A 27,021-nucleotide genomic window follows, 5' to 3' on the forward strand; every position below is an offset into this window, starting at 1 on the left:
CCCCCTGGACCTCAACATGGCCGTCTCAACAGACACGCCGTCAAAGACAGCCGAGTCAGGTCCGGGTGAAGACAAGGATCCTGTGACAGAAGGTCCGGTCGTAGCGGCAACCGCAGAGGACTGTCCACGGACAGACCCTGCAGGTCTGAGAACCAGTGCCATCTGGGCCATGCCGGAGCTATCAACAGGAGCGTCCCTCCTTCCTGTTTGAATTTCCGGATCACTCGCGGAAGAAGGGAAACCGGAGGAAACAGATAAGCGAACCGGAACATCCACCGGACGGACAGAGCATCCACCAGAGACGGCTTTTCGTCTCTTGTGCGAGACCCGTACACCGGCAACTTGTTGTTGTGCCGGGACGCCATGAGGTCGATCTCTGGAAGACCCCACCTGTCCACCAGTAGTTGAAACACGTCCGGGTGCAGAGACCATTCCCCCAGATGAACGTCCTGGCGACTGAGAAAGTCTGCCTCCCAGTTTAGCACTCCCGGGATGAAGACTGCTGATATGGCCGGAAGATTGCGCTCTGCCCATACCAAGATTCGGGACACCTCTATGAGAGCCGCCCGACTTCGGGTTCCTCCTTGCCGATTTATGTAGGCCACGGTGGTAGCGTTGTCCAACTGGACCTGCACTGGGTGACCTTGGAGAACCCGTTGCGCCTGCTGGAGAGCATTGAAAACCGCTTGGAGTTCCAAGAAGTTTATTGGAAGCTCTGTTTCTGCCGGAGTCCACCTGCCCTGGAACAATTGTGGACCCGAGACTGCTCCCCAGCCCCGAAGACTGGCGTCCGTTGTTAACAGGACCCAATTCGCCACCCAAAACGGATGAACCTTGTTGAGATGGGTCGTCTGCAACCACCAGGCAAGAGACAGGCGAACCTCCGGAGTGAGCACCATCGTCTGGGACTTTAGACTCTGAGGCAGTCCATTCCATTTCGATCAGGTGCTACAGAGGTCTGGAGTGAAACTGGGCATATTCCACCATGTCGAAAACCGACACCATGGAACCCAGTAATCTCATCGCCGAGTATAGAGACACCCGGCAGCTCTGCAGACAACTGCGCACCCGCAACTCCAAGGCAGAGATCTTTTCCCCCGTCACAAAGATCCTTTGCTGTCCGGAGTCCAATAAGGCTCCGAGGTGCAGAATCCGCTGAGACAGGATCAGGGAGGACTTCTGCCAGTTTATTAACCAGCCGTGCCGTTGCAGTACCGCAATGGTCAGGTCCAAGTGGTGTAGAAGGAGCTCCGGAGATCCTGCCACTAAGAGAAGGTCGTCCAAGTACGGCAACATGCGGACTCCCTGCAGCCGCAGGGAAGCCGCCATGACCGCCATCACCTTGGTGAAAACACGTGGTGCTGTCGCCAGGCCAAAAGGTAACGCCCGGAACTGAAAGTGGTCGTTGCGGATTGCAAACCTGAGGAACTGCTGATGGTGTGAAAGAATAGGGACATGCAGGTAAGCGTCCTGTATGTCCAATGACACCATGTAGTCCCCAGGTTCCAGCGCCAGAATGATGGACCATAGGGTCTCCATCCGAAACTTCGGTACCCGCAAAGACTTGTTGAGAGCTTTGAGGTTGAGTATCGGACGAAACGACCCATTGGGCTTCTGCACCAAAAAGAGATTGGAATAGAAACTCTGGCCCTTCTGGGAGAATGGAACAGGCACTATAACTCCAGCCTGGAGCATAGTGTGCAAGACCTTCCGCAGCTTTGTACCGGTCTGATGGCAGACCCGTGGTGAAGAATCGAGACGGGGGTCTGTGCCGGAAGGAGAGGGCATACCCATGTGAGACCACCTCGAGAACCCAAGTGTCTGTTGTGGTGACCGACCAACACCGGGCGAACTGCAGCAGACGGCTTCCCACCTTGGGATCCCCCAAAGGGAGGCCCGGACCGTCAGGCCGCAGGCTTGTCATCTGGCTTAGGGGCCGGACGTCTGGTACTCCAGGCCTGCTTCCGGGGCTTGGCCGATTTTTTGGGGCCAGCCTGTCGGGGAAAGGACTGTGCTTTAGGCCTACCCTGGGCCCTATAAGGCCGACGTACCTGAACCGGAAGGAACTGCAGCAGACGGGAGACATGCCGATTTGGCTGCCGCCAGCGTGGCTACAATTTTGTCCAGGTCCGGACCAAAGAGAACTTCTCCGTTAAAAGGCAACGCTTCCAAACCCTTTTTGGAATCAGCGTCCGCCTTCCAAGATCGCAACCACAATGTGCGACGAGCAGCTACAGCTGCCGAAGAAATTTGAGATGCCAGGGTACTAATATCCAAGGCCGCTTCATTGATATAAGTGGCCGAATCCCGGAGATTGCCGATCAACTCCGTCTGTTCAGCCGAACAGTCGGATTCAAAGGACGCCTCCAACGTATCCGCCCAGCGCTCCATAGCTCTGGCAACCCAGCAAATGGCCATAGCTGGTTGCGCTGCCCCCCCCGCAAGGGAATAAACGGACTTTAGGCAGATCTCCACCTTGCGGTCCGTAGCATCCTTAAGGGAGGACATGGATGGCATGGGTAAAGTGGCACTCCGGATGAGGCGTGTCACATGAGAATCCACCTGTGGAGGGGATTCCCACTTAGAAAAATAATTATCCGCGAACGGATAACCCACCGCCAAACGCCTCTGTGGCTGGTATCGTTTGCCAGGCTGTTTCCACGCCTCCTCTAAATGGTCCACCAACTGACCCGAAAGAGGAAACACTTTTTTAATATCCTTAAAAAAGGCATATTTAGATTTGGACACCGGAGGATCTTCGTCCTCAATCATCAAAGCTGTGCAGACTGCCCGAATAAGTCCAGGAATATACACCTTGGACCTAGCGTCCGCCTCCTTAGTACGGAGAGGTTCCTGGTCGGAAAGATCCAGAATCTCCCCATCATCAGACGTCACTTCGTCATCCTCATAAGGAGCAGACAGAGACGCCACCGGCCTCTTATGTGGACGCAACACAGACTCCCCTTGTAACACATCCGACAAGTGCTGTACAGAACTAGTCAGGGAATTAACCCACGCTGGCTCCTGAGAGACCGGGAGAGGGGAAATAGGGAGACTCCGGGGTACCATCAATTGCCTCGGGAAACCCTGCATGGGAGACGACACCATTGATTGCTGGGACAATCCCATCTGTGAGAACGCGGGCTGCGGAGCTAACTGGCCCACCAAGGTTGTAAGCGCCTGAGCGAAACAAGCCCAGTGTGGCTCCTGTACCTGTGCTGTGACCGTAATTGGCCGTGCCAATAAAAAACACTGCCGTCATAGACCCTCCGCGCTACCCTCCCCCTCCGCTATAGGTACTTTACACGTAGTACACTGAAGCCGGAGAGGAAAGTCACTTTCAGACATGATGGTGGAAAGTATGTGACCCCTCTTCACCAATACTTTTAGTATAGCGAGAGACCACCCTGCAGCACAGCACCGCAAGGGCTTTAGCAGAAAGAGCAGGGACAGTAATAAGGCTGACAGTTAGAAAGTAAAAAGTACAGGCAGCAGCGCTAGCACAGTCACATACAATGCAAAGAAAATCAATTCCTGCACTAACAGCGCTGATAAATCAACTACACAGACACAGAGTCTGGTAGGACACAGCGCTACATACACAGACCTGACCACAGCGGAGAGGTATGCGGGGGGACCCAGACCACGATGCCTCCGTCCAGACTTCCAGCAGCGTTTACCATGCGTTCTAGAAGATGGCCACCGAGGAGCATAGAAGAGGCCGGTCTGGGGGAGGAGCGCTGCCACAGGGCCAGTCAGTGTGTGCAGCGGGGGAGGCGCCGGCTGTGAGACAGGGAAGGCGCGCTCCCCTGGCATGCATTTAACCCCTGGGACGCCGCAGCGCTACCGCTCTGCCGCGGTCCTGCTGCCCAGGGGGGTAGTGGAAGCGCAGGTTAGTACCTGGCTCCACGCTGCAGCCAGTCCCCAGGGAGCCCCCTGCCTGGGGACTCTGGACCGTGTATCAGCGGGGACCCACCGCGGGACCCCGCTGCTTACCTGCTGTCCCCCTTAAATCCGGCCATGGTCCTAAACATCTGGGGTCACCGCTAGCTGTGACCCCAGATGCCTACCAGCATCCCTGGATCAGTACCGGCGTTCTGGTACCGGCGGGGGTGTAGGGAAGACAGCATGGACGTCAGGACTGACTGTCCATGCTGTACTTCCAGATGTGGCCCCCCTCTAACAGGTGCATCCGACTCCGGCCGGGCACCAAACTAAACTGAGATGCCTTGGCTCGGGGGCGGGGTATAGGAGGGGGACCCTAGTGCATCCTGGGAGGCTGAAAACTTAACTCTATGGTGCCCGATGCCTGACGTCATCACCTATACCCCAAGGTATCCTGTGGATACCCTATGAACCCTGAAGTAGAAATTAATCAGGTAGTAATAAAAAATAAAAAGTATTTATAAAAAAAAATTATATTTTAAATAAATAATAAAAATAATAAAAAATGTAATAAAAAAAATATATAAATAAATTATTATATTAATAGCAATAATAACATAATAAAAAATATTCATAGTATAGTTAGGCTTACACCGGGATACTCATGAATTACACGTTTGTGGCTCATTAAAACCATGTGAAATCCAGGCTTGAAGTCAGCCAGCCACAGAACCTGTATATTGTCCCGGTTTAAAGGGATAGTATGGTAAGCCTAAGTATAGCTGACCCTTTGAATGTGGAATATAACGTTTTATAATTCGTAGCAAGTAACAAATTTACTGCTGGTGCAGCATTCACCCAAAACTTATGAAAGCTAGTGCTAAGTGGTCAGGAACAAATGTTAGGTTGTTCACAACAACCAATAAGAAGGTCGTTTTCATTTTCAAACCCTGCTAGCTTCAGTCCCCGCGCAACGCATGCCGGGAAAAGTAGTGCTTGTTCATGAGTGTGTGTTACCACAGTGACGGCTGACGCGAGGTGGATGCCGGGAATTGTAGTCTGGTCTGTATGCGGCTGCGCCTGGACGGCGGTCTGCAGTGGCGGCAGAGACGGATGTAAATATACCGGAGAGAATTTGGCGACCGTGATACTTGGTCTCTGGGCCTCGCAACAATGATTCATGAACTGCTCTTGGCCCTGAGCGGGTATCCAGGAAGCATCTTTACGTGGAACAAGCGGACGGGCCTCCAGGTTGTATATATATTTTGTCATGTGCTGCCATTGCCAAAGTCTCCTGCTAGGATCTAGCAGCAACCCATTGCCAAACCTGTCATTGTGCCATCAGTGATTACATATATTATATTGTTATTGTTTATGTGTCAGCACCTATTGTGTTACGGGCTATTGTGTTACTAATGCACTTTTATTTATTAAAGTGGATACTTGTTTCTGTAATATTTAGGTATTGATGCGTATGGGAAATGCCTTTGTACTTCCACAGATGTATTTTAAAGACCATTTAAAAAAAATAAATAGCACATACAACCTGATTACTTTTCATGCTGTCAGAGTAAGTTGGTTCTTCTTTTCCTACTTGTTTATCTTTTTGCAAAAACCTTGGCTGCATTACATAAATTTAATGCCGGGCCTGCCCTAGTGACTTGTGATGTGCGACTAGTGTTTGCAATGGCATTGACCATTCCACACGTGTTGCATGTGATTTGCAACAATATAATTAGTTGGTGGTATTTCTTGCAGAAAGTGTAGCCTGGCCAGAAGCGTAACTAGATAATTGTTTACCCGTAGTAAAATTTTGTACTGCCTATTAGCGATAAACACATGTATGGCTGTAGCAGGCAATGTTGCCCCTCCCCTTCCGAGCAGCTACACCCACTATTGCCATGACAGTACGCCTTGGAATACCAATATTGCGATTCCTGTTCGTCATGCCCAAAGTTAGCACCTGAGATGGAAATACATTATTTAGTTTTAAATTTGCCTGTTCAATTAGATATATGAATAAGAGTTGTCTTCCAAAAGTTATTTTTCTATTGATTCAAGTGGACAAACTGACACTCTATACATGAGGTATTGACAGATTCTAATCTGATTTGCTGCTGTTTACTTGGTTGTATTTTATCAAGTGCTAATGTATTGTTGTTTTACTGCAGGTATCACAAGATCTGCCATTTCTCCATCCTGGTGAAACCAGTGTACTGAACCGTCTGTGCAAGCTAGGAACAGATTATATTCGTTTCACAGAATTTATAGAACAATACACTGGACATGTTCAGCAACAGGTGAGACTGACAATGATTACACAGACATCCTCATTTCTGCATCATTTATGTTTAGTAGAAAACCTAGCTAAAAGGTGTACATTGTCACTGGATATGTCATGTTGCAATGTAAGGGGATCAAATGTAATTTATTTTTCATTATAGCATGCAGGAAATGTATGCAGTTGCATGAGGCACACACACTGGGCAGCTTTTAATGTTACAATTCGCTGTAGAGTTGAACTAGGACGTGCTTCCCTCTGACCCCTAAAATTTCTACACATTTTAAAATTACAGTATGCCAAAAAATCTTGTAGTGCTAGTAACCAGGTTTCAGGGAAGATTCACAACAGAAATGATAATACAAAATACATTGTATTACACAACAAAACGACTCAAGGGAGTGGGTCCTTTAATAATTGCAAATAACTATCAGCAGCAGCTCAAACATAAATATAAACAAAAGTACATAATGCATTGTATAAGTCCAGCTTAGTTCTGTTGGTAAATATATTGCTTTAAATAGTATTATCTGTGTCTTGAAGCAAGTAATGGTAAAATTGTAATAATATCAAGCAGGATGGATGTCTGTTGACACAAAGTTCCCAACTGAGATGTGTCACAGATACAGTAGATGAATTGTAAATAATATAGCGGTTTTGAGTTGGGTATGGGATCCCGGTGGTGAGCATCCAGACTGCGTTCGTAAGTACCGTAACCTGACCCCCCCCTCCCTGCAGCCTAACCCTAACCCTCCCCCTAGCGCCTAACCCTCCCCTTAACCCCAATACTTACTGTAGGGATGCCAGCGCTGGGATTCTGACTGGTGTCAGCATCCAGACAGCCGGGATATCAACTACATCCAGTGGTTGTGCTCCTAGAGCCCTGTATATAAGTGGCCGGGAAAGACAAGCTCACCGTTCCTGATACCTCCTGAGGAAGCCATCCTATGTGATAAGGATACCCATTGAGGATACAGGTGTCTTCCCTGCATCTTGGCAGCTATCAGCATACATGCTATTCCATCTTTGTCGCACTTGTATCCAGCAATTTAGACTGTGCCAAAACTTTTACCACGCTTGTAGCGATCAGCAGCTCTGGAAGTGAAAACGGTACTGCATAGAAGCAGAGGGGTTGGGTGCGGGATCCCAACAGTTAGGATGCCAATGATCATAATATCGACAGCGACTTCCCAACAGTCAGAATCCCAACGGATTTGTGTAAGTATTGTAATTCTTACTCTAACCCACACCTTCCACACCCTAACCGTTCTGTCCCACAGCCTAACCCTAACCTTCAGGTCTTGCAGCCTAACCCTAACCTTCCCTCTAGTGCCTAAACCTTCCCCTGACCCTAATACTAACCTCCGCAATCTGTCAGGATTCTGACGGTGAGAATGCTGACTACATCCCAAAACAGAGGACTACAGAACCATATGCATCAAGAACGGTGAGCGGGTCTTTCCCAGCCACTTATATACAGTGCTCTAGGAGCACAATCACTATATTATTTACACACGCCTACCATCTATATGTCGTCTTCCCTTCTCCATGGCAGCCATTACCCATTGTCCTAAGTATAGACGGGAAGTTTTTCCAAAAAGGGACCACCCACCTGGTACATAGAGCCTAGATCCCTCCTCTTCCCCCTTGACTTATTTCCTGTCTCCTAAAGAAAGACTAGGGAAGTTTTGTTATTTTATCCATGAATAGGACTTACCTCTTCATTAGCCCAGCGATGCACCTCCTAGAGCAGTGATTCCCAACCTCTGTCCTCAAGGCACACTGGGGGGTATCCACTAGACGATAAAGTTGAACGATAATGATAAAATCGTTCGATAATCGTTCGAACATCGTTTGCAAATCGTGCAGTAATTGTTTCTAACAATGTACGATGCGCGCTCCCGCTGGTCGTTTGATCGTCTCCTCCATCGACTGAACATGCAGGTCAATTTCACTTGATTGCTTACACACCGTTTACACACCGTTTACACATCGTTCACGCTGAACGATCAAACGATGAACCACTGTCTGCCCACTATAGCTGAAAGCTCTCAATCACAGATTAAAACAGCATAGTTTATTGTTAGATCTTTTGCAAATCGTTTGCAAATTGTTCAGAGTGGAAGATCATATTTCAAGGGAAACTTCAAGGGAAAATCGTTAAGAGGTTGGACAGTGATAAAATCGTCTAGTGGATGCCCCCCATAACAGTCCTGGTTTTAGTGATATCCATGGATTGTGCACAGATGGTTAAATCAATATAACTGAGGTACTAATTAAGTCACTTGTGCTCAAGTATGGCTATCCCTAAAACCTGGACTGTTAGTGTGCCTTGAGGACCGTAGTTGGGAACCCCTGTCCTAGAGCCACAAGCATGGTGGGGTGGCCCCCCCAAGGATATCACTTTAAGAAGTGATCAGATGGATTGACAAGGGATCTGTCTGGAAAAGGCTTGTGCGCGGCAGGCCCATTGTTTTTGTGGTCTGGCTTGTGCTGTGGCCTGGTGGGCTCTGAGGCCCGGCGCAATCTGCAGACCTGGCAGGATGCTGAGGTTTGACACGCTCTGAGACCTGGCGTGGTGCCAGCTTGTTCCGGCAACTCAGCAAGTCAATACCCAGAGCAGGAAGACGTCACTCCATCAGGTCCAGTAATGTGAAGAGCTGGTGGTAGTGCTTAGCAGTACGGCTGCAGGGCCTCTGATGCTTACAGACCTGGATGGCTTGCAATGGACAAAGAGTCTCCCCCCTAACAGCTGCTCAGCACCCAAGCAAAGCACATTTATTAGATGGGTGCTTGTATGATGCATAGAAGCACCCATCTAATAAATTTACTTCGCTTGGGTGCTTAGCAGGTGTTAGGGGGGAGGCTCTTTCTTTAAATTGGTGAGGAATATTTAGGGGTAGAGTTAATAAAACTTGAAGAGAGAGAAAATTGTGAGAGATAAAGCACCAACCAATCGGCTCCTAACTGTCAATTTACAGGCTGTATTTGAAAAATGACAGTAGCTGATTAGTTGGTGCTTTATCTCTCACAATTTTATCTCTCAGAGCTTTATTAAATCTAACTCTAAGTGCTGACAATCCCAAATAGAAATGAGTAGAAGAATAAATACTAAACAAGTAGATGTGCAGCCTGGGACACCAGAAATGGTGTTCTTCGATGATTGTGTGCAGGGAGCCTGTACTTGTACCTAGTCAGAGTCTATCCAGCTTCAGGAACTTATGGAGTGGATGAAGAGGTCATTTGTGTCTAAGGAAAAATTCTTAGCTCTACAGCAGTCTAAAAAATGCAGGTCCCAGACTTGCCTACGTTTTAGGTATGGTGCAGTTACTTTCGAGTGTGGTATAGGAGAACATTTTTAGGATTTTTTCCAGTGAAGAATCTGGAAAAATGTGTGAGGATATGAGATAATTTAATATAGAGCTTTGTAAAGCATGTGGAAAGTCCATGAACTATAAAGAGGCTTCAGAGCAGAATGATGAACAGGACCTGTTGTTTCAGGATAGATCTAAAAGAGATAGAGTCCTTCCTGTATACACGATTTTGAAATAAATTGTGATTAAAGAATGGCAGAGTTTGTATAAATGACAGGATAGTCTTGCTAGAGTTGAACGCATGTATCCTATGAAGGATGATGGGCCAAATGTAATAGGGTGAGAGTTTAGAAAATGTGAGAGTTTAGCAGTAAACTCTCACATTGGTTGAGTTTTATCTTCAAAATGGGAAAACATCTGAATGAGATTTTAAATCGTGAGAGTTTTTTAAGTCTAAAAAAACATGCAAGTTCGCTCTGTTACTTTGTTTTTGGACTCTATTACATTGATAATGTTTAAAAAGTGTCAGAAACTCTCACTTTTCTAAACTCTCACCCTATTACATTTGGCCCGATGTATTTCTCAGGTGATGTGCAGTACCCAAGGTGTATGCTGCAGGGACAGAATTGATATCCAGAACAACCCTCCCTGAGAGGATGAAGCTTAATTTAAAGACCCAATGAATAAGAGGATGGAAATCTCTTTTTAAAATCTTGCATATTTCTGCAGCTATCTGTTTATAATCTGGTATGGCTATGGGTCCAGTTTTCCGGGCATTGTGGAGTTCATTTATGTACACAGATTTAGAGGAGAGAATTTTAAAACAAAACTTGTTGAGAAATGTAGAAATAATGCAGAAGGCTGTAGAATATGTATGCATGGTCTCTCTTAATGTGGTTACGTTCTAGGTGAAATCTGTGGCTGATGGTATAGTAGCAAGGAGAGCATTATGGCTACGCTCTTGGTCACAGATGTATACTGCAAACATAGGTTAGCAACATTACCCTTTGAAGGTTCATTACTTTTTGGGAGCAGAACTTCCTCCCAAAACAGCATTTACAGCAGAACTCTATGATACAAAAATTTCCAGGAAATAGGTCTGCTAGACTACCACAAGATAAGTGGACCAGATATCCGGTGCTGATTTTCAAGACAACATTTTAGGGAGGTCAGTAGCTACAACCCAGTTTGGCAGTACAGTAGAAAATATTCCTCATTGCATTCCTTTCACCAGACCTGCAGGAGATTGTCTAAAGCAGCAATGACTACAAAGGGTCCCTTCCAACTATGGCAGGGGTGGGCAGGCTTCTGAAATTCACCAATAAATGAGAATGTTTCGCTCAGGACAGATGGGCACTGGAGATGGTATCCAGGAAGAATTAGATAGAATTGAAAAAAAACGACCCAGAATCAACTGATTTGTGAGGTCAGATGTTCCGAATGCAGTAGTAGAAATCACTGATTTGGAAGACAGTTGAAGAGGATTGTTCACATTACAGGTGGCAGAAACTGTACCTCCTGCAAAGAGAGGGAGAGGATTATATGCTCATCTGTTTTGGTAAAGCAACTCTCAGGTGATTTCAGAAAAATACTGGATCTGAGGGAACTGAACAAGTTTGTCATAGTAAAGCAGTTCCGCATGGAAACTCTGACGACAATTCTAGCGGGCATAAGGAGAGAAGACTTTCTAGCCACAAAATATTTGAAGGATGTTTGCTTCCATTTATCAGTCAGCCAACTGTTTCAGAGCTTCCTAGTTTTTGTGTCCTAGGCAATCCTTTCCAGTTAACATGCTTCCCATTAGGTTTGGCAACCTCAACAAGGATGCTTATAAAAGTTCTTATGACCCTAACTACATTTTGGGAGAAAACTTTCTGTTTAAGCTATGGTGGATTCCAGATGCAGGGATCTGTATCCATTAGGGCAGGGTTTGGGAACCTCAGGCCCGGCGGCCATATAAGGCCCGCGGAATAATTTGGTCTGGCCCTTGGAGCTTTTTTCTGCTAGCCGGGTGCCTAGAATGGCACCCTGCAGCCATAATCTATGCAGCAGTGCCGCCTGGAGCGTCCTTAGGACACTTCAGATGGTCACACCGCTGCCCTTACAGCTCATGGAGCATCCTCCGGATGCTCTGGGCATTGCTGTAATCACCGGCGACTGTAACCCCACCCCTGTATGACTTCACATGTAGGGGGCGTGGCCTGCTCCCGGCCCGCAAATAATGTTACATATATGAAAATGGCCTAGGTAGATAAAAGGTTCCCCACCTCTGCATTAGGGGTACAACCTCCATGGTGGTAGAGGCTGGGCTAGGTAAAGCTTATTAGTGTTAATTCTAGGTCCGGCACCAGGCAGGGCCCCGGACCTATAAAGGGGCACTTCTGTGCGTGCCAAAGGCGTGAACCCGAAAAAGGGATGTGGTCATTAAAGAAAATGGGGCATGTCTTTATGATGGGCCCCCTTTTAATCACTCCTGGGGGCATGCCCGGCACTTACGGACATGCCAGGCTGCCCCCAAGCGCTCCTGTCTCAGTGAATGCCCATGCATCCAGTGACCACTGTACTGCTGTTTTCCCCACCCATGATACACTGCGGCCTGCAGGCTGTTGCAGGCTGTTTTAGAGGGCGTTGCCAAGAGAGGCAGGGAGCATTCTGCCCTTTAGAAATCGGGCAGGGTGCGGCACCCCACTAAAACAGCCTGGCGGGAACGCTACTTATGGCCAAGCTAAACTTGCCAGAAGCAGCATCCATTTTGGAAACTCACTAGTCACTAAAGTCAGGGGACAAAAAGGGAAGTACCAGGTTTGGGTGTGGTTTTTTTTTTTTTTTTTTTTTTTTAAATGGGTAGTTAATTCAGATTTAATGAACTTTGTGGGCAGTCTTGCAGATTCACTTTTATTTTTTCTTGGGCAAGGGAGGGGGAGTCCCAAACTCAGCCCCCATACTTCCTCCTCTCTCAGGTCCCTGCAGAAAGCCAGGATTAGTTGAAATATTTCAGGGTAGTTACTGCACTTGGACAGCGCTCCGCAATCCCGGCATGGGGTTACAGCGCTCCGCAATCTCGGCATGGGGAAACAGCGCTTTGCTCTCTCCCACTACGGGGTCACTGCTCATGATATTGCTTGACAGTAGCCTGGCGTCATGACATGGAGCACAAGTAGCCTTGCGTTGTGACGTGGCGCACCAAAGTGTCCATATACTGATATTGTTAAATTATAGGATGAATCGCATGCAATGTTGATGTCTCACGCAGTTGAGCGATTTATTTTAACACTGCACATGCATCTAAGTCGCACCGCACACGTGTCCTGAGTCCAACCTCACAAAGTCACAGTGGCGATTGAGACGCATGGTCTCAGATATGTCTTGAAAATGTTCCTGGGCAGTGACTGGAAGGTAACAGGGAGGTGATTATGCGGCTGCACGGAAATGGATCATCTTATGGGTGTGTTTTGGAAGTGATGTGGGCATGTCAGTGAAGTAATTGTGCACACACCCGCTTATTCACTCATATTGGAGGCCATACTCTACACCTGTTATATGGCTGTTGCAAGTTTTGATGGTCTGACCGATGTACTAATTAGTATTACAGCATCTGAAGATGCTCAAAGTGGGCCTCTCAGTCCTTGCACATCCAGATGCCCGCTTGTACACCAGGAGAAGGGATGATACTATTATTGGCATGTAGTAGCAGATGCCTCTAAATCGGTCATGGCAGCATTTCACTCAGTCAGCTTTTATGACAATAACCTTGTATGGTGCCTCTGGACCTTATTCAGAGCCGCTCGCAAAATGCGAGCGCTCGCTCTGAATGAGGGCGGCCGCTTCACATTTTAAATCTGGCCTCCTGGCCGCTCGCTAAGCTGTGGGTGACCACCCACCGCTTTAGCGAGTGACCAGGTTGACGGTCGAGACCATCGCGACCATCGAGGCTTGCGACAAGACCCTTGTGGTAGGGTCTCGTCTGCCGCAAGCCACAGTGAGCTTTCGGCTCTAACAGTGCCGGAAGCTCACCACTGACATCACGAGTGATGTCAGTGGGGCCGCCCCCCAAACGGCAGGCGTTCCTTCGGGAACGCCTCCGTTTGTGTAGCCACCCCACCCCGCCTACAAAACTGTGCGAGCTGTCGATCACTATCGACAGCCGCCCCTTTTGTAGTGAGCCTCGGAGTGAGAGAATTTCTCTCTCGCTCCGGGGCTTGCGCATTCGCAGTGCGGCTGCTGCGCGTGGGCAGGGCCTCAACATTGACACGCTTGCGAGCGCTCAGCGCTTGCGAGGGGGTCTGAATGAGACCCTCAGTGCACAAATATCCAGGTATCCTAGCATCATGACATAGCTCGCCAATACTCTGGTAGCCTATTGTGATTTTGTGTCATAGTATTTTTATTGTGACATTGTGTGGCAGTATTCTGGTGTTTTAACTATCTTCATCTGCTATAATAACCTGTTGGAATATGCTGTAGTGTGGGATTGGGTTGGAGACAAATGGAGATCTATGTCTTGGTTGGGTAATTGGATCCTGGCAGTCGGGATGCTGGTGGTCAGAATACCAACTCAAGTATGTAAGTATACTAATCCTAACCCCCTTTCCACCCCACAGCCTAACCCTAACCTCCCCCTGGGTGCCTAAACTTAATCCTTCCCTTAACGGTAATACTTTCCGTTGGGATGCCGGCGGTCTTGGTCCCGACTGCTTTTGGAATTCTGGCACTGGTATCTTGTGCACCGGCATCACGACCGCCAGCATGGTGACTTCATCCACCATTGTACCTGCCTGTAACATGTCTCCTGCCTCTCTCTAATCTTATCATGGATCATGGCAATAATCAGTGGTTGTTATTGTTTTGGTTAGGCATGTATTAAACTATAGAAACAGTGGGACAGAGTGATGCTGTTTGCATTATTATTATTAATATTATTATTATTAGTATTATTATTAGTATTATTATTATTATCATCATCTTATTTTCTTCTTCGGGGTCCATGGGGTCCACAGCCATTACGTTGGGTATGAATCCCGGACACCAAACAGTTAACACAAACGAGCTCTCTGCTCCCAGGATGCACTGGGGTTCCTCCTCATATACCCCACCCCCTGCCTCAGGTAGCCAGTTCTTCCTGTTTGGTGTGTTCACCACATAGACAGTGGGACTGCTGGAGCAGTCCTGCAGACGAGTAACAAAAAAAAAAAAGAGAGAGTAAAACTCGCTTATCTCAGCGGGTGGTCTGAGCTGTCCTGGAAGCAGCCTCGCGCCTGATTGGAGGCGCACCGGCCACGCACTGCAACTACCTCCTCCGGCGCCGCACCGCTAGCCTCGGCAGGGGAGTCGGCAGGGACTTTCTGGCCCTGGACCGCAACCGGATCAAGGGGATGGCAGGTAAGCAGGTGGTCGCGGCGGCCGCTGACGCCGGGACCACGTGGCGGTCCGGCCTCCAGCGGTGAGACTGGCCGGAGGCGCGCTTCAGTCAGGAGGCATACGGCTTGTTCTCCTAGCCTAGACTGCTGGGATTTGATGTTCCTGAACAGCCGGGGCTTGTGGCGGCGGCCAGGTCAGTTTACCGGGCAGGTCCAAGCAGCATAGGGGAGGTACGCTTCCCCAGCGGCCCCTCCCCCAATCCACACGCTAGTTCAGTCCTCTGGCACAGTTGATTGTGGATTGCTCTTCCCAGCCTCCATATAGGGCAGCCAGAGTGTATGTCAGTTGCTCTCTGAACGCTGCTCCTACAAGAGAGGACGTTGGGCAGTCTCCCTGTATACCTTGCCTACTGATGGTCTAGGTTTTTACAGGGCTCTATCCTACCTAAGCTCAGGCTGATTGTGGTAGTGAGAGCTTATATGCATATGACTCGTAAAGTGTTTATGCATGACATGTGATTGTTGTTTTTAGGATACTGTTTCTTATGAAAAAAAAACTGTGACTCCTGTAAACTATCACTGTCTTTCCCCTTAACCTTTTCCTACAGGTTAAGCTGCGGTCGGGAGGCATACAGCTTGTTTCCTACACTAGACCGCCGGGATAGGGGGTCCAAGCAACATATGGGAGGTGCGCTTCCCCGGCAGCCCCTTCCCCAATCCACACACTAGTTCAGGCCTCTGGCGCAGTGATGGTGAGTTGCCACTCCCAGCCTCCATAGGGCAGCCAGAGTGTATGTCAGTTGCTCTCTGAATGCTGCTCCTTCAGGACGCTGGGCAGTCTCCCTGTATACCTTTCCTACTGCTGGTTCAGGTTTTTACAGGGCTCTATCCTACCTAAGCCTAGGCTGATTGTGGTAGTGAGAGCTTATATGCATATGACTCGCAGAGTGTTTATGCATGACGTGATTGTTGTTTTATGGATACTGTATCTTATGTAAAAAGAACTGTGACTCCTGTAAATTATCACTGTCTTTTCCCTTTAACCCTTTCCTACGGGGGTGTGGGTAATTAGGGTGAAACAAAATCACGTGTCTACTCAGAACTTGTCATTATTATGTCTCAGAGTCTGAAGGACAGGCGGCTAAGGTCCCTGTGCTGGGGGTTTTCCCCACAGGATTTCATACAATTATGTGGTTACTGTGTTAAGAAGACAAACCTCCCAGCTTCTGGAGAGGAACTCCCTTGGGTTTCCTTTTCCCAGATTATGGACCGAAATACCTTGCTTAGGGCAGGTTGAACAGGCTCAAATATCCTATTAAGCTGCTGTGCTTTTTGATTAAGAGCCTACGGCAAACGTACTGTTTAAATGCGTTAAGTTTTGCTGAGTTATGCTGCCTTTGTTTCTGAAAAGACTGAGGGGTATTCAATATGAAATGTTAACTTCACTGTCGAAATTAACGTTTCATATCGGAGTTTTTACCTGCGTTAAAGTATCGGGCGCGCTCCCGCTTATCCCCGTATTCAATATAAAATTAACGAAAACGGGAAACTCCGAAATTGGATTTGCGTAAAGTTACGAATTTTTCCTTAAAAAAATTGTAAGACCCCCCTAAAGTTGTAAAAACATGGGGGATCACTATGGGTACCCCCGTTTTAGCCTTTAATTGAAAGTCTGGGATATAAATAGCCGCAGCAGGTGTTTTTTTTTCCGACATTGAAGAAGTGATGCAGAAGAGCACTTAGGTTATTTTTTTCATTTTTTTAAGTGGTCCCATCAAATTTGGAGTACATGAAAATGGGAACTAGCATATTTTTATGTCCCTAAAGTAAGTTTTTAAAAATTCTGCATTTGTGCACCTGCCGCTATAATTCTATCCTTCAAAACACCTGCCGCATACTTGCCCTGAACCTATTTCCCTATTCTTAAACAATTTTTTCCCATTTTTTTTTTCACCCCAATTTTTAAATTAATTTTGGGGTGTCCCTATTTTGTTTTAAAACTTTTTTTGACACAGTTCTTTTTTAAATGTCATTCCCAGGGGTGCAGGCTATTTTTTTTACTTCAGGGTCCATAGGGTGACCTTGGGGTATAGCTGGATCCTCGGGCACCACGGAGTTAAAGCTTTTAGCTGCTCCCAGGATGCACTTGGGTCCATTCTCCTCTATACCCCGCCCCCGAGCCACAGGCACCTCAGTTTAAGCTGGTGCCCGGCCGGAGTCGGGTCTCCCTGCGGGGGGGGCTGCAGAAGCAGCCCCCTAAAGCTTTTTATTTTTTTTAACTAAGTTAAATTTATTTTATTTTTACATCAGATTTTTTCTCCAGAGCGGCAGCGATGGGCTGTCTGTACAGACGCCCACGCTGCCACTCCTTCTCCCTGCTGGCGCCGCGATGCCAGTACTGCACTGGGGATCACGGCGGGGGAAGCCAGAGTCTGTACTAGCCGGACTCTGGTTTCCCCCGGGACTGCTGCCGGAGACGCCGGGGAGATCAAGGTAAGCCGCACACCGCTGATTAGCGGCGGTGCGCAGGTTCCTTTTAAATGCAGTCCCATGCCCCCGGTCTAGGGGACAGACCGGGGGCGCTAGCGGTGGGCTCCCCCTCCATTGGAGGCATACCCCGACAGACCACTACACCACCAGGGTGAATAAGGCAAGCGGGATGCCGGCAACCCGGGGGTTAATATGCTAGCCGGGGGAGGAAGCCTTCCCTGTCTAGCGGCTCCTCAGCTCAGCGTGCCTTTCAGCATGTAGTCTGGCGTCGCTGAGCTGCAGATTCCTCGGCCACTCCTCCTCTGAGGTCTCCAGCAGCCATTTTCTCTGTGGCAGCGCAGATACTGTCAGGGAGCACGCGGACCGGTCCCCCTGTGTACCTCTCCCCTGCAGAAGGACAGCGTACACAGCGCTATAGCCCTCCCAGACACTGAATCTGGGCAGGTTGATTGTAGTGGAAAGGTGCAGTGAGTATATCTTCCTGCATGGTATGTGCCTTTTGCTAGTGCTGCCTGTCTGTGCTAATTTCTACTTACTGTCAGCCTATACCTATCCCTTTCCTTCTCCTACAAGCCCTACAGGTGTGCGGGGAAGGGTGTTTCTACTGACCTCACTTATATAGATTACGTATTTGTGAGGTCCGTCACATACAGTTGTGTGCTACACAGGGCCATATTGTGGGCTGTTGTCCAGCACACTGGTGAGTGTGCACGTTTTCTTCCTATGTCATAACTGTATATTTAATTATATAGTCTGTCATGTCTGAGGAGGAGATTAAGCACTCCGTGGCTCCGGTATTGTTCTCCTGCAAGCGCTGTTCTGCAGGAGTGGATAGGGAGGATTTGTCACAGGACGGCCTGTGCGGACGGTGCCAGGCGGTCCCTGGTACGTCTAAACCTCCTATGTCGCAGGAGCCACCATGGGGGATGTTTTCCCAGGTGCTGGTGTCCATCGTGGACCGTCTGTCGGTCCCGACTGCTGTCCCTACTAGGGCGTTGCCCCAGCCTACCATCCCCCATTCCCCGGGTGTCCCACAATTATTGCAGACTCCCCCGGGGTCTCAGCCTGTTGGTCCCTATGCGGGGTTGCCAATGTATATACAGTCCACCCCTGTGGCGCAGCAGGCTGTGATGCCGTTTCAGACTCCTGTGGCAGCTCCTCCACCCTGGGTGGATGCGCTTTCCCACACTGTCCAAGATTTGGCGGCAGCATCTTCGGCTTTTCAGTCGATGTTCGCAGTGACGTGCCCTCCAGGGCGTCTAAGCGCACAGTTATGGCGCAGGCTGCGCATTTTTCGGACTCTGAGGGGTCCTCGGATGATGGTGAGGTGCAGGATGACTCAGCCTCAGATGCCTCAGTCCAGGAGGTAGACACTAAGTCTTCAATCAATGTGCGGGCTCTGGGTAGGGCGGTGCGGGCCATTCTTCTGATTGAGGATGAGGCACCCGCTCCCAAGTCGAGGTATCCTAGTTTTAAAAAAGCTAAGGTTACTTCTGCAGCGTTCCCCTTGTCTGATCAGTTGACGGATCACATGGCGGTGGCCTGGCAGACGCCCAGTAAGCGATTCCTGCCACAGAAGCGGTTGGCGTCCAATTATCCGTTTCCGGAGGCGCATTGTAAGAAATGAGAAACTCCGCCTGCGATCGATTCCCATGTAACACACCTCATCAGGAGTGCTACTTTGCCATTGCCGTCTATATCCTCGCTGAAGGATCCTACGGACAGGAAGCTGGAGACTTGTCTAAAGTCTATTTATTCTCTCTCAGGGGCTGTAGCCCGGCCGTCCATGGCCATCTCCTGGGTGGCCAAGGCCATTGAGGGTTGGGCCAACGCCTTGGAGGATACGTTTACGGATGAAGCTCCGGATGTCCAGAGGGCGTTGTTAGGACAGATGAGAGATGCCGCCTCCTACATTGGAGAAGCATCTTTGGATGCTAGCCTGCTGACCTCTAGGGTTTCGGCGGCAGCAGTGTCTGCTCGCAGATCCTTGTGGTTGAGGTCTTGGAGAGCAGACGCTGATTCAAAGAAAGGCTTGGAGGCCTTACCTTTTAATGGAGAGTTACTATTTGGTCCGGACCTGGACAAAATAGTAGATACCCTGGCAAAATCCAAGTCAGCCTTCCTCCCTTCAGCTACGACACCTGCTAAGGTCCGGAGCTCGGCCTTTCGCTCCTTTCGGGTTCAGGGCAAAGCAAAGGGTCAGTCCTTCACGAGGCAGTCCGCAATCAAGACCGCCTCAAAGCCAAAGAAGCAAGCCTGGAGTGCTAGGCGCCCTTCTTCCAAGCAAGAAGATAAGCCTTCTGCATGATGGAACGGGCCTCCCTCTGGGGGTCCCCAGAGTGGCAGGCCGACTTCTTCAATTCGCCCAGTGCTGGCACAATACCACCACGGATGCCTGGGTGCGAGAAGTGGTCTCCCAGGGGTACGCCCTGTCTTTTCGGCACAGTCTGCCTCGCCAGTTTTTTTGCACGAGACCTTCTCAGGACAAAACCAAGGCCTTGCAGATTCAGGAAGCCATAGAGGCCTTGCTGACGGCGGGGGTCATTATACCCGTACCACAATCTCAACGTGGGATGGGGTATTACTCTACGCTGTTTCTGGTGCTGAAACCCAATGGCTCTCATCGCCCCATCCTCAATTTGAAGTCCCTGAACAGGTTTCTCAGGGTTCCCAAATTCAGGATGGAAACTTTGCATTCCATCATTCTGGCGATGGAACCGGGGGATTATATGGTCTCCCTCGATATCCAGGATGCCTACCTCCATGTGCCTATAGCAACATCGCACCAGCGGTTTCTGCGGTTTGCTATTTTCCACAACCACTACCAATTCAGGGCTCTACCCTTTGGCCTCTCCACGGCACCAAGGGTATTTACCAAGGTGATAGTGGTCATGGCGGCTCACCTTCGGAGCCAGGGGATACGGTTGCTACCGTATCTAGACGACCTACTCTTGCTGGCAAGCTCCCCGGAGGTACTGATCCAGCATCTCCACCTGACGGTCGCTTGTCTACAGGCGCACGGGTGGTTAATCAACTGGAAGAAGTCCTCCCTCATCCCATCACAGCGGATGGTTCATTTGGGGGCCCTGCTGGACTCTCGTCAGCAACGGATTTTCCTGACTCCAGCGAAGTTCTCCTCCTTACAGCTGCGGATTCACAGTTGTCTGAGCAGTGGCAGAGTGTCGGTGCACTCAGCAATGAGAGTTTTGGGGTCTATGGTGTCTGCATTCGACATGGTGGAGTTTGCCCAGTTCCATTCCAGGCCCCTGCAGAGGCTGATTATTTCGGAATGGAACGGATTGCCACAGAGGATCCGCTCTCAGATGCTGGTGTTGTCCTCGGAGGTGCATCTGTCCCTGGCCTGGTGGCTACAGACGGCTCATCTCCTCGAGGGGTGCCCCTTTTGGATCCCGGAATGGGTTCTGCTCACGACAGATGCCAGTCTCCGGGGTTGGGGGGCGGTGACAGGCTCCTTGTCACTTCAGGGTCGTTGGTCGGCGGAGGAAGCGATTCTTCCCATCAACATCCTGGAACTGCGGGCAGTGTACAGAGCCCTGCAGTCGTCCAGCACCGCTCTTCACGGAAGGGCCTTTCAAGTGCTGTCAGATAACGCCACCACGGTGGCGTACATCAATCACCAGGGTGGGACTCGCAGTCGAGCTGCGATGTCGGAGGTGTCCCGCGTCCTGGCTTGGGCAGAGCGCTATCTTCCAGCTCTCTCGGCAGTCTTCATCCCGGGAGTCCTCAATTGGGAGGCAGACTTCCTCAGCCGTTATGACGTGCATCCCGGGGAATGGTCGCTTCATCCAGAGGTATTCCAACTACTCGTGGACAAGTGGGGGCTGCCAGAGCTGGACCTGATGGTGTCCCGTCACAATCACAAGCTGCCCGTGTACGGGTCAAGGACAAGGGACGCAGGCGCAAGTCTGATAGACGCGCTGTCGGTGAAATGGCTGTTTCACCTGGCTTACTTGTTTCCTCCGATATCTCTGCTGCCTCGGGTCCTGCGCAAGTTCTAGCAGGACGGAGGCACACTGATCCTGGTGGCCCCAGCGTGGCCCAGAAGGCCATGGTACTCCGATCTGCGGAGCCTGTCCATCGACGCTCCGTACCTCCTACCTCAACGGCGGGACCTGTTGTCTCAGGGGCCCTGTCTTCACCCGGATCTGGGTCGACTATCTTTGACGGCGTGGCTCTTGAGACAGCCGTCCTGAGGTCTCGGGGCTTTTCTAGCTCCGTTATTACCACCATGCTGAGGGCGTGCAAACCTGCTTCCGCGAGGATCTACCACAGAGTGTGGCACACTTACTTTCAGTGGTGCGAGGCCAGAAGATATGATCCCCAGGTGTTCCGCGTATTCTGGCTTTCCTTCAGTCGGGTTTGGATTTAGGATTACGTCTTTCTTCACTGAAGGTGCACGTGTCTGCTCTGTCGGTGTGGTTCCAGCGCAGGATTGCTGCTATGCCGGACGTACACACCTTTTTCCAGGGGGTTTTAAGAATCCAGTATCCCTTTGTGCCACCTGTGGCCCCGTGGGATTTGGCGGTGGTTCTTCGGGCCTTACAGGGTCCTCCTTTTGAGCCCTTGGAGTCAGTGGAGCTCAAGTGGCTAACTTTTAAGACTGTTTTCCTCTTGGCAATTGCTTCTGCCAGGACGGTTTCGGATTTGGGGGTGCTTTCCTGTCGTCCCCCTTTTCTGGTTTTTCATCAGGACAGAGCGGTGCTTCGCACTCATCCTGATTTCCTGCCTAAGGTAGTTTCCAGGTTCCACATTAATCAGGAAATTGTTGTACCAGCCTTTCAGTCGCCTGATCTTTCGGCTGGGGAGGCTTCTTTAGACGTTGTCCGTGCACTCCAGGTTTATGTGGACCAGACTAGTTCTGTGAGGAAATCGGATTCTTTGTTTATCCTCTTTGGTTTTCACAAGAGGGGTTGGTCTGCCAACAAACAGACTCTAGCCCGTTGGCTTCGTTCTGTTATTATTGAGGCTTATATGCAGGAGGGTTTACCTGTTCCAGCCTCTATTAAGGCTCATTCCACTCGGTCTGTGGGCCCTTCTTGGGCTGCTAGCCGTGGCGCCTCTGCTGTTCAGCTCTGTAAGGCGGCCACCTGGTCTTCCATTCAGACCTTTTGAGGTTCTATGTGTTTGACACCTTTTGCCTCTCAGGATGCATCCTTTGGGCGCCGGGTTCTCCTATCAGCACAGGAGCGTCCCCGCCCTTAGTTGGACTGCTTTGGGACATCCCCAAGGTCACCCTGTGGACCCCTATGGACCCTGAAGTAGAAAACAAGAGATATGGTAAGAACTTACCTTTGTTATCTCTGTTTCTACGAAGTCCATAGGGTCCACAGGGCACCCGCCCTGACACACCTGGCTTCATATGGGCTCTGTGACTGGTTTCCGGTTTTCCATCTCCCATTTCTGTGAGTATGGGTCTTGTGTGTTCCAGTCTTCCTTCTCTCTGTTTCGTCTCCTCCTCCGGCCTTGGCTGCTTACCAACTGAGGTGCCTGTGGCTCGGGGGCAGGGTATAGAGGAGGATGGACCCAAGTGCATCCTGGGAGCAGCTAAAAGATTTAACTCCGTGGTGCCCGAGGATCCAGGATCCAGCTATACCCCAAGGTCACCCTGTGGACCCTATGGACTTCGTGAGAAAGAGAGATAACAAAGGTAAGTTCTTACCATATCTCTTGTTTTTTTTAAGCCTGCACCCCTAAACCCCAATTCTGCACTTTTTTTCGACACCTATTCAATGGTGAAAAGTTATCCCCGTTTTTTATCAAAGACTTTTCAAAACTGCGATAAGTCTTTTAAATTGAATACGGTGTAAAACTAAAACCTGCGATAATGACGTCATACCTTCGATATTAACGCGAAAACGATGTTTTCGCTCCCATATTGAATACCCCTGTATGTGTGAAGATGAACACATTACATTGGCCCCAGCTGTAGGCTATATGGGCTATATTGTAACTCACATATACTGGTAGGGCTGGGTTGCCCATCCCCCCTCTCTCCTAATTAGGAAGACTCAGCTGAGTTCAGTACTGATTGGGGGGGGGGGGGGGAGTTGGCTAAAAGTGGTGGCTTGTGTGACCTGTAGCAGCAGCCCCTATGGTTATGCCCTCTTTTTCCATCATGAATGGACATTTCACCTACAGCCATACCACACTGGACATGCCCAATCTCATCTGACTTTGGAAGCTATGCCGTGTTGGTCCTGGTTAGTACTTTGATGGGAGACCACCTGGGAATACCAGGTGCTGTAGGCAGTGGTTGAGGCAGGCATCATCTTTAGTAGCCGTTCAACAATTACTACAGGCTGCTAGGTCTTTGCAGCCAAAGACCAAATTGCGTCAGCCCCTTACGCGGGCCAGGCCACAGAGAGGGGCGGTGGGGTGACCTCACTGGACTTAATATAAATGGGTTGTGGTGGTCACTGTTCTAAAGAATCACCACAGTAGTCAAATCTACCAGATCATAGCGCAGGTTGTGGACAGGTTGGTGACTCCTGCACTAACCCTGATATTAAGGTATTTTCAGCAACTGCAACTTACCATGTTTAGGCTTCCTGGGCATCTGTCCTGGAGGGACATGTGTGCTCACTCGGATCAAAAGGTGACTTCGTCCTTAGCAGCGTTCCAGCAGTTATGGCAAGCAGCTAGGCTAGTACAGCCAAAAGAATCAGAAGGCAGTCGGTCTCACGCTCCGTCCAGCCCTCAGATTCTGGTACATCTTCTGGTGTTTAGGCACGGGTCTCCTCCCAGGAGTCACTCTCAAGAGAGGAAGACCGTCTTCCAACAGTACATCTCCTCCCTGATCAGAGGGGTCAAAGCTATGCTTGTGGAGCCGGTATAAGGAGAGACTCCAGTGTTCTAATGCCAGAAAGTTGTGAAAGCCTTCCAAATCTGACTACAGCCAGACCATACTGGAGATGCCCAAGATCTTGATGGCTAGGCAGCATTGAGCCCAGTTAGTACTTGGATGGGAGACCACCTGAGATACCAGGAGTTGTAGGGAACGTTGTATGGAGTTTCTCCAGGCAGAAAAATCCATATTACCAGAAAGGTTGAGGCCTTATATCCCTTTCCAGTACCATTGGCATTCGCCTTTAAATGTTCCACTGATAGGAGATTGGAAGCCGGTTTTCAGGGCAGTCTTTCTCTGTCAGGAGCTGTTATTTGCCCAGCCAGGGTACGGCCGGGGTTCCAAATAAAAGCACAGACGATCTGTCTCTCGCCAGAAGAGCGACTATCCGTTAAAGACGTTTGTCGCAACAAGGGTCGCCCGTTCTGGACCTGGATGATACCAGCCTCCGCGGGTGGGGAGCAGTGACAGGTCGACGCACGTTTCAAGGAAAATGGGGGACAACGAAAGCAGTCTCTCCGTAAAACGTCCTGGAACTAAGGGCAGTATTCAGGAGCGCTTTTCAAGCTCAGGAAATACTAAAGGGGCAGGCCGGTCTAGGTGCAATCTATCACCACCACCGCAGTAGACTGCCTCATCCATCAGGGGGCAGACTGTCATTTTCCAGCGAGATCGGTTGTGTTCATACCAGGAGTCCTTAATTTGGAAGTGGACTTTCTAGGCCAGCAGGATACGCGCCAGAGAGTGTGGGCTCTTCATCCACAGGTATTTCAGAGCCTTGTGGATGGATGGGTCTTCTAGAGGTAGACCTCATGGCCTTGAGTCACAAGCACAGGGTCCCCAGGTACGGGCACAGTGTTTGTGGATGCTCTGGAACTTCAAACTAGCGTATTTGCTTCACCCGCTATCCCTCCCTCTAAGGGTAACGGGAATATGCAACAGTAATACTGATGGCCCCTGCTTGACCCAGACGCTGCTGGTTCGCCAACCTGCAGAGTCACTCCATAGACATTCTATGGCCTCTTCTGCTAAGGTCGGACCTGTTAATACAGGATCCCTTCCTGTATCTAGACCAGACTCGTCCATCTTGGACGGCATGGTTCTTCAGACCTCTGCCTTGAAGAAAGGATGTTCTGTAGTTCAGAGGATAAGAAACTTACTTCTGGCTGCAGTTATTAAAACTTTGTATGTTCTCCGGGGTGAACTGAGAAAATGTGGCCCTAGGGGGTTAGATTTCTCGAGTATGTTCTTCTCGTCAGACTGGAGCGTCTCTGATCTAGCAGCACTTTCTTCCTGCTTTCCTGTTTTACTAAGTCATCGGGAGAGAGCGGTACTTCATACTAGGGCGGAATACTTTCCAAGAGTGCTATTCTGGTTCTATATGAATGTAGAGATTGTGGGCCCAGCTGTCAGACTACAAGCCTCTTGGTAGGTGAGGCTTTCCTTGGATGTTGGCCGTGCGCTACATAATTATGTGGATCGCGCCAACAGCATGAGGAAGTAGGTTCCTTTTTGTACTGTATGACAGTCATAAGGCTGGCCAGCCAATAAGCGGACGCTGGTCAGATGGATTTATATGAGAGATTCCTCAGGTCAGACTAGTCTGGTGGTGCCAGACTCAGTAAAGGTACATCCACACGGTCAGTGGGGCCTTCGTGGGCGGCCTGCTGGGGTGCCTCTGCTGAATAGTTCTGCAGGGCAGCCACATGGTCTTCCGTTCACACCTTTGTCAATTGTTATGCCTTTGACACTTTTGCCTCTCAGGATGCCTCCTTCGGGCGTACGGTTCTCCTCTCTTCCGAAAGTCAGGAGCGTCCCCGCCCGTAGGTTTAGTGTTTTGTGATATCCCCAACGTAATGGCTATGGACCCCGCAGAAGAAAATAAGAGTTATGGTATAAGATACCTTTTGTTAACTCTTTTTCTTCGAGGTCCATGGGGTCCACAGGACACCCACCCAGATGCACCTGTAGTTCTGGGGGAGGTTTCCGTAGTTTCTCCTCTTGAGTCTGGACTCATGAGTTATGGGTTTCTTCTTTCTTACCTTTGTTTGCCTCCGTCTGCTTAAGCTTGGTAACGAACTGACTACCTGAGGCAGGGGGTGGGGTATATGAGGAGGAACCCCGGTGCATCCTGGGAGCAGAGAGCTCGTTTGTGTTAACTGTTTGGTGACCGGGATTCATACCCAACGTAATGGCTGTGGACCCCATGGACCTCGAAGAAAGAGTTAACAAAGGTATGTTATACCATAACTCTTATTTTTTTTTTTACTATTGTATTGAAAATAGGTTTATTATATAATGGTACACTTCTTCCTCTCCTGTAGGTAATGTACCTCTTTTTGGATTTAGCTATATTTGATTTATGATGTTGATTTTTAACTCCTTCACCTCTGCGTTAATATGTATAGTACTGTGAAAAGTTTTAGGCAGGTGTGGAAAAAATGCTGCAAAGTAAGAATGCTTTCAAATAGTTAATTGATAAAAATAAAAATGCAAAGTGAATGAACAGAAGAGAAATCTAAATCAAATCTATATTTGGTGTGAACACCCTTTGCCTTCAAAACTGTGTCAACTCTTCTAGGTACACTTGCACACAGTTTTTGAAGGAACTCGGCAGGGTTGTTCCAAACATCTTGGAGAACTAACCACAGATCTTCTGTGGCTGTAGGCTTGCTCAAATCCTTCCGTCTCTTCGTGTAACCCCAGAAAGACTCGATGTTGAGATCAGGGCTCTGTGGGGCCATATCATCACTTCCAGGACTCCTTGTTCTTCTTTACGCAGAAGATGGTTCTTAATGACATTGGCTGTATGTTTGGGGTCGTTGTCCT

At 49.3% G+C, this 27,021-nt stretch overlaps 1 protein-coding gene and 1 pseudogene across 3 annotated transcripts in view; both read left to right on the forward strand.

Annotated features, from left to right (window-relative positions):
• The first annotated feature begins 4,857 nt into the window (after nucleotides 1–4,857).
• The window catches only part of TUBGCP4 (tubulin gamma complex component 4), a 103,911-nt gene continuing 81,747 nt past the window's right edge, over nucleotides 4,858–27,021 (forward strand). For 2 of the 3 annotated variants that reach the window (XM_088472862.1, XM_088472864.1), the window contains exons 1-2: nucleotides 4,858–5,136; nucleotides 6,057–6,185. In XM_088472862.1, coding sequence (XP_088328988.1) covers nucleotides 5,059–5,136; nucleotides 6,057–6,185 — 207 coding nt within the window. In that variant the 5' untranslated portion in view covers nucleotides 4,858–5,058. The remainder of the gene's footprint in view (nucleotides 5,137–6,056; nucleotides 6,186–27,021) is intronic. The other variant, XM_088472863.1, reaches the window with a different exon arrangement.
• LOC148523657 (5S ribosomal RNA) lies at nucleotides 23,479–23,597 on the forward strand (annotated as a pseudogene).

Source organism: Taudactylus pleione, unplaced genomic scaffold, assembly GCF_031769625.1.
Source record: "Taudactylus pleione unplaced genomic scaffold, aTauple2 ptg000129l, whole genome shotgun sequence".
Taxonomy (NCBI): Eukaryota; Metazoa; Chordata; class Amphibia; order Anura; family Myobatrachidae; genus Taudactylus; species Taudactylus pleione.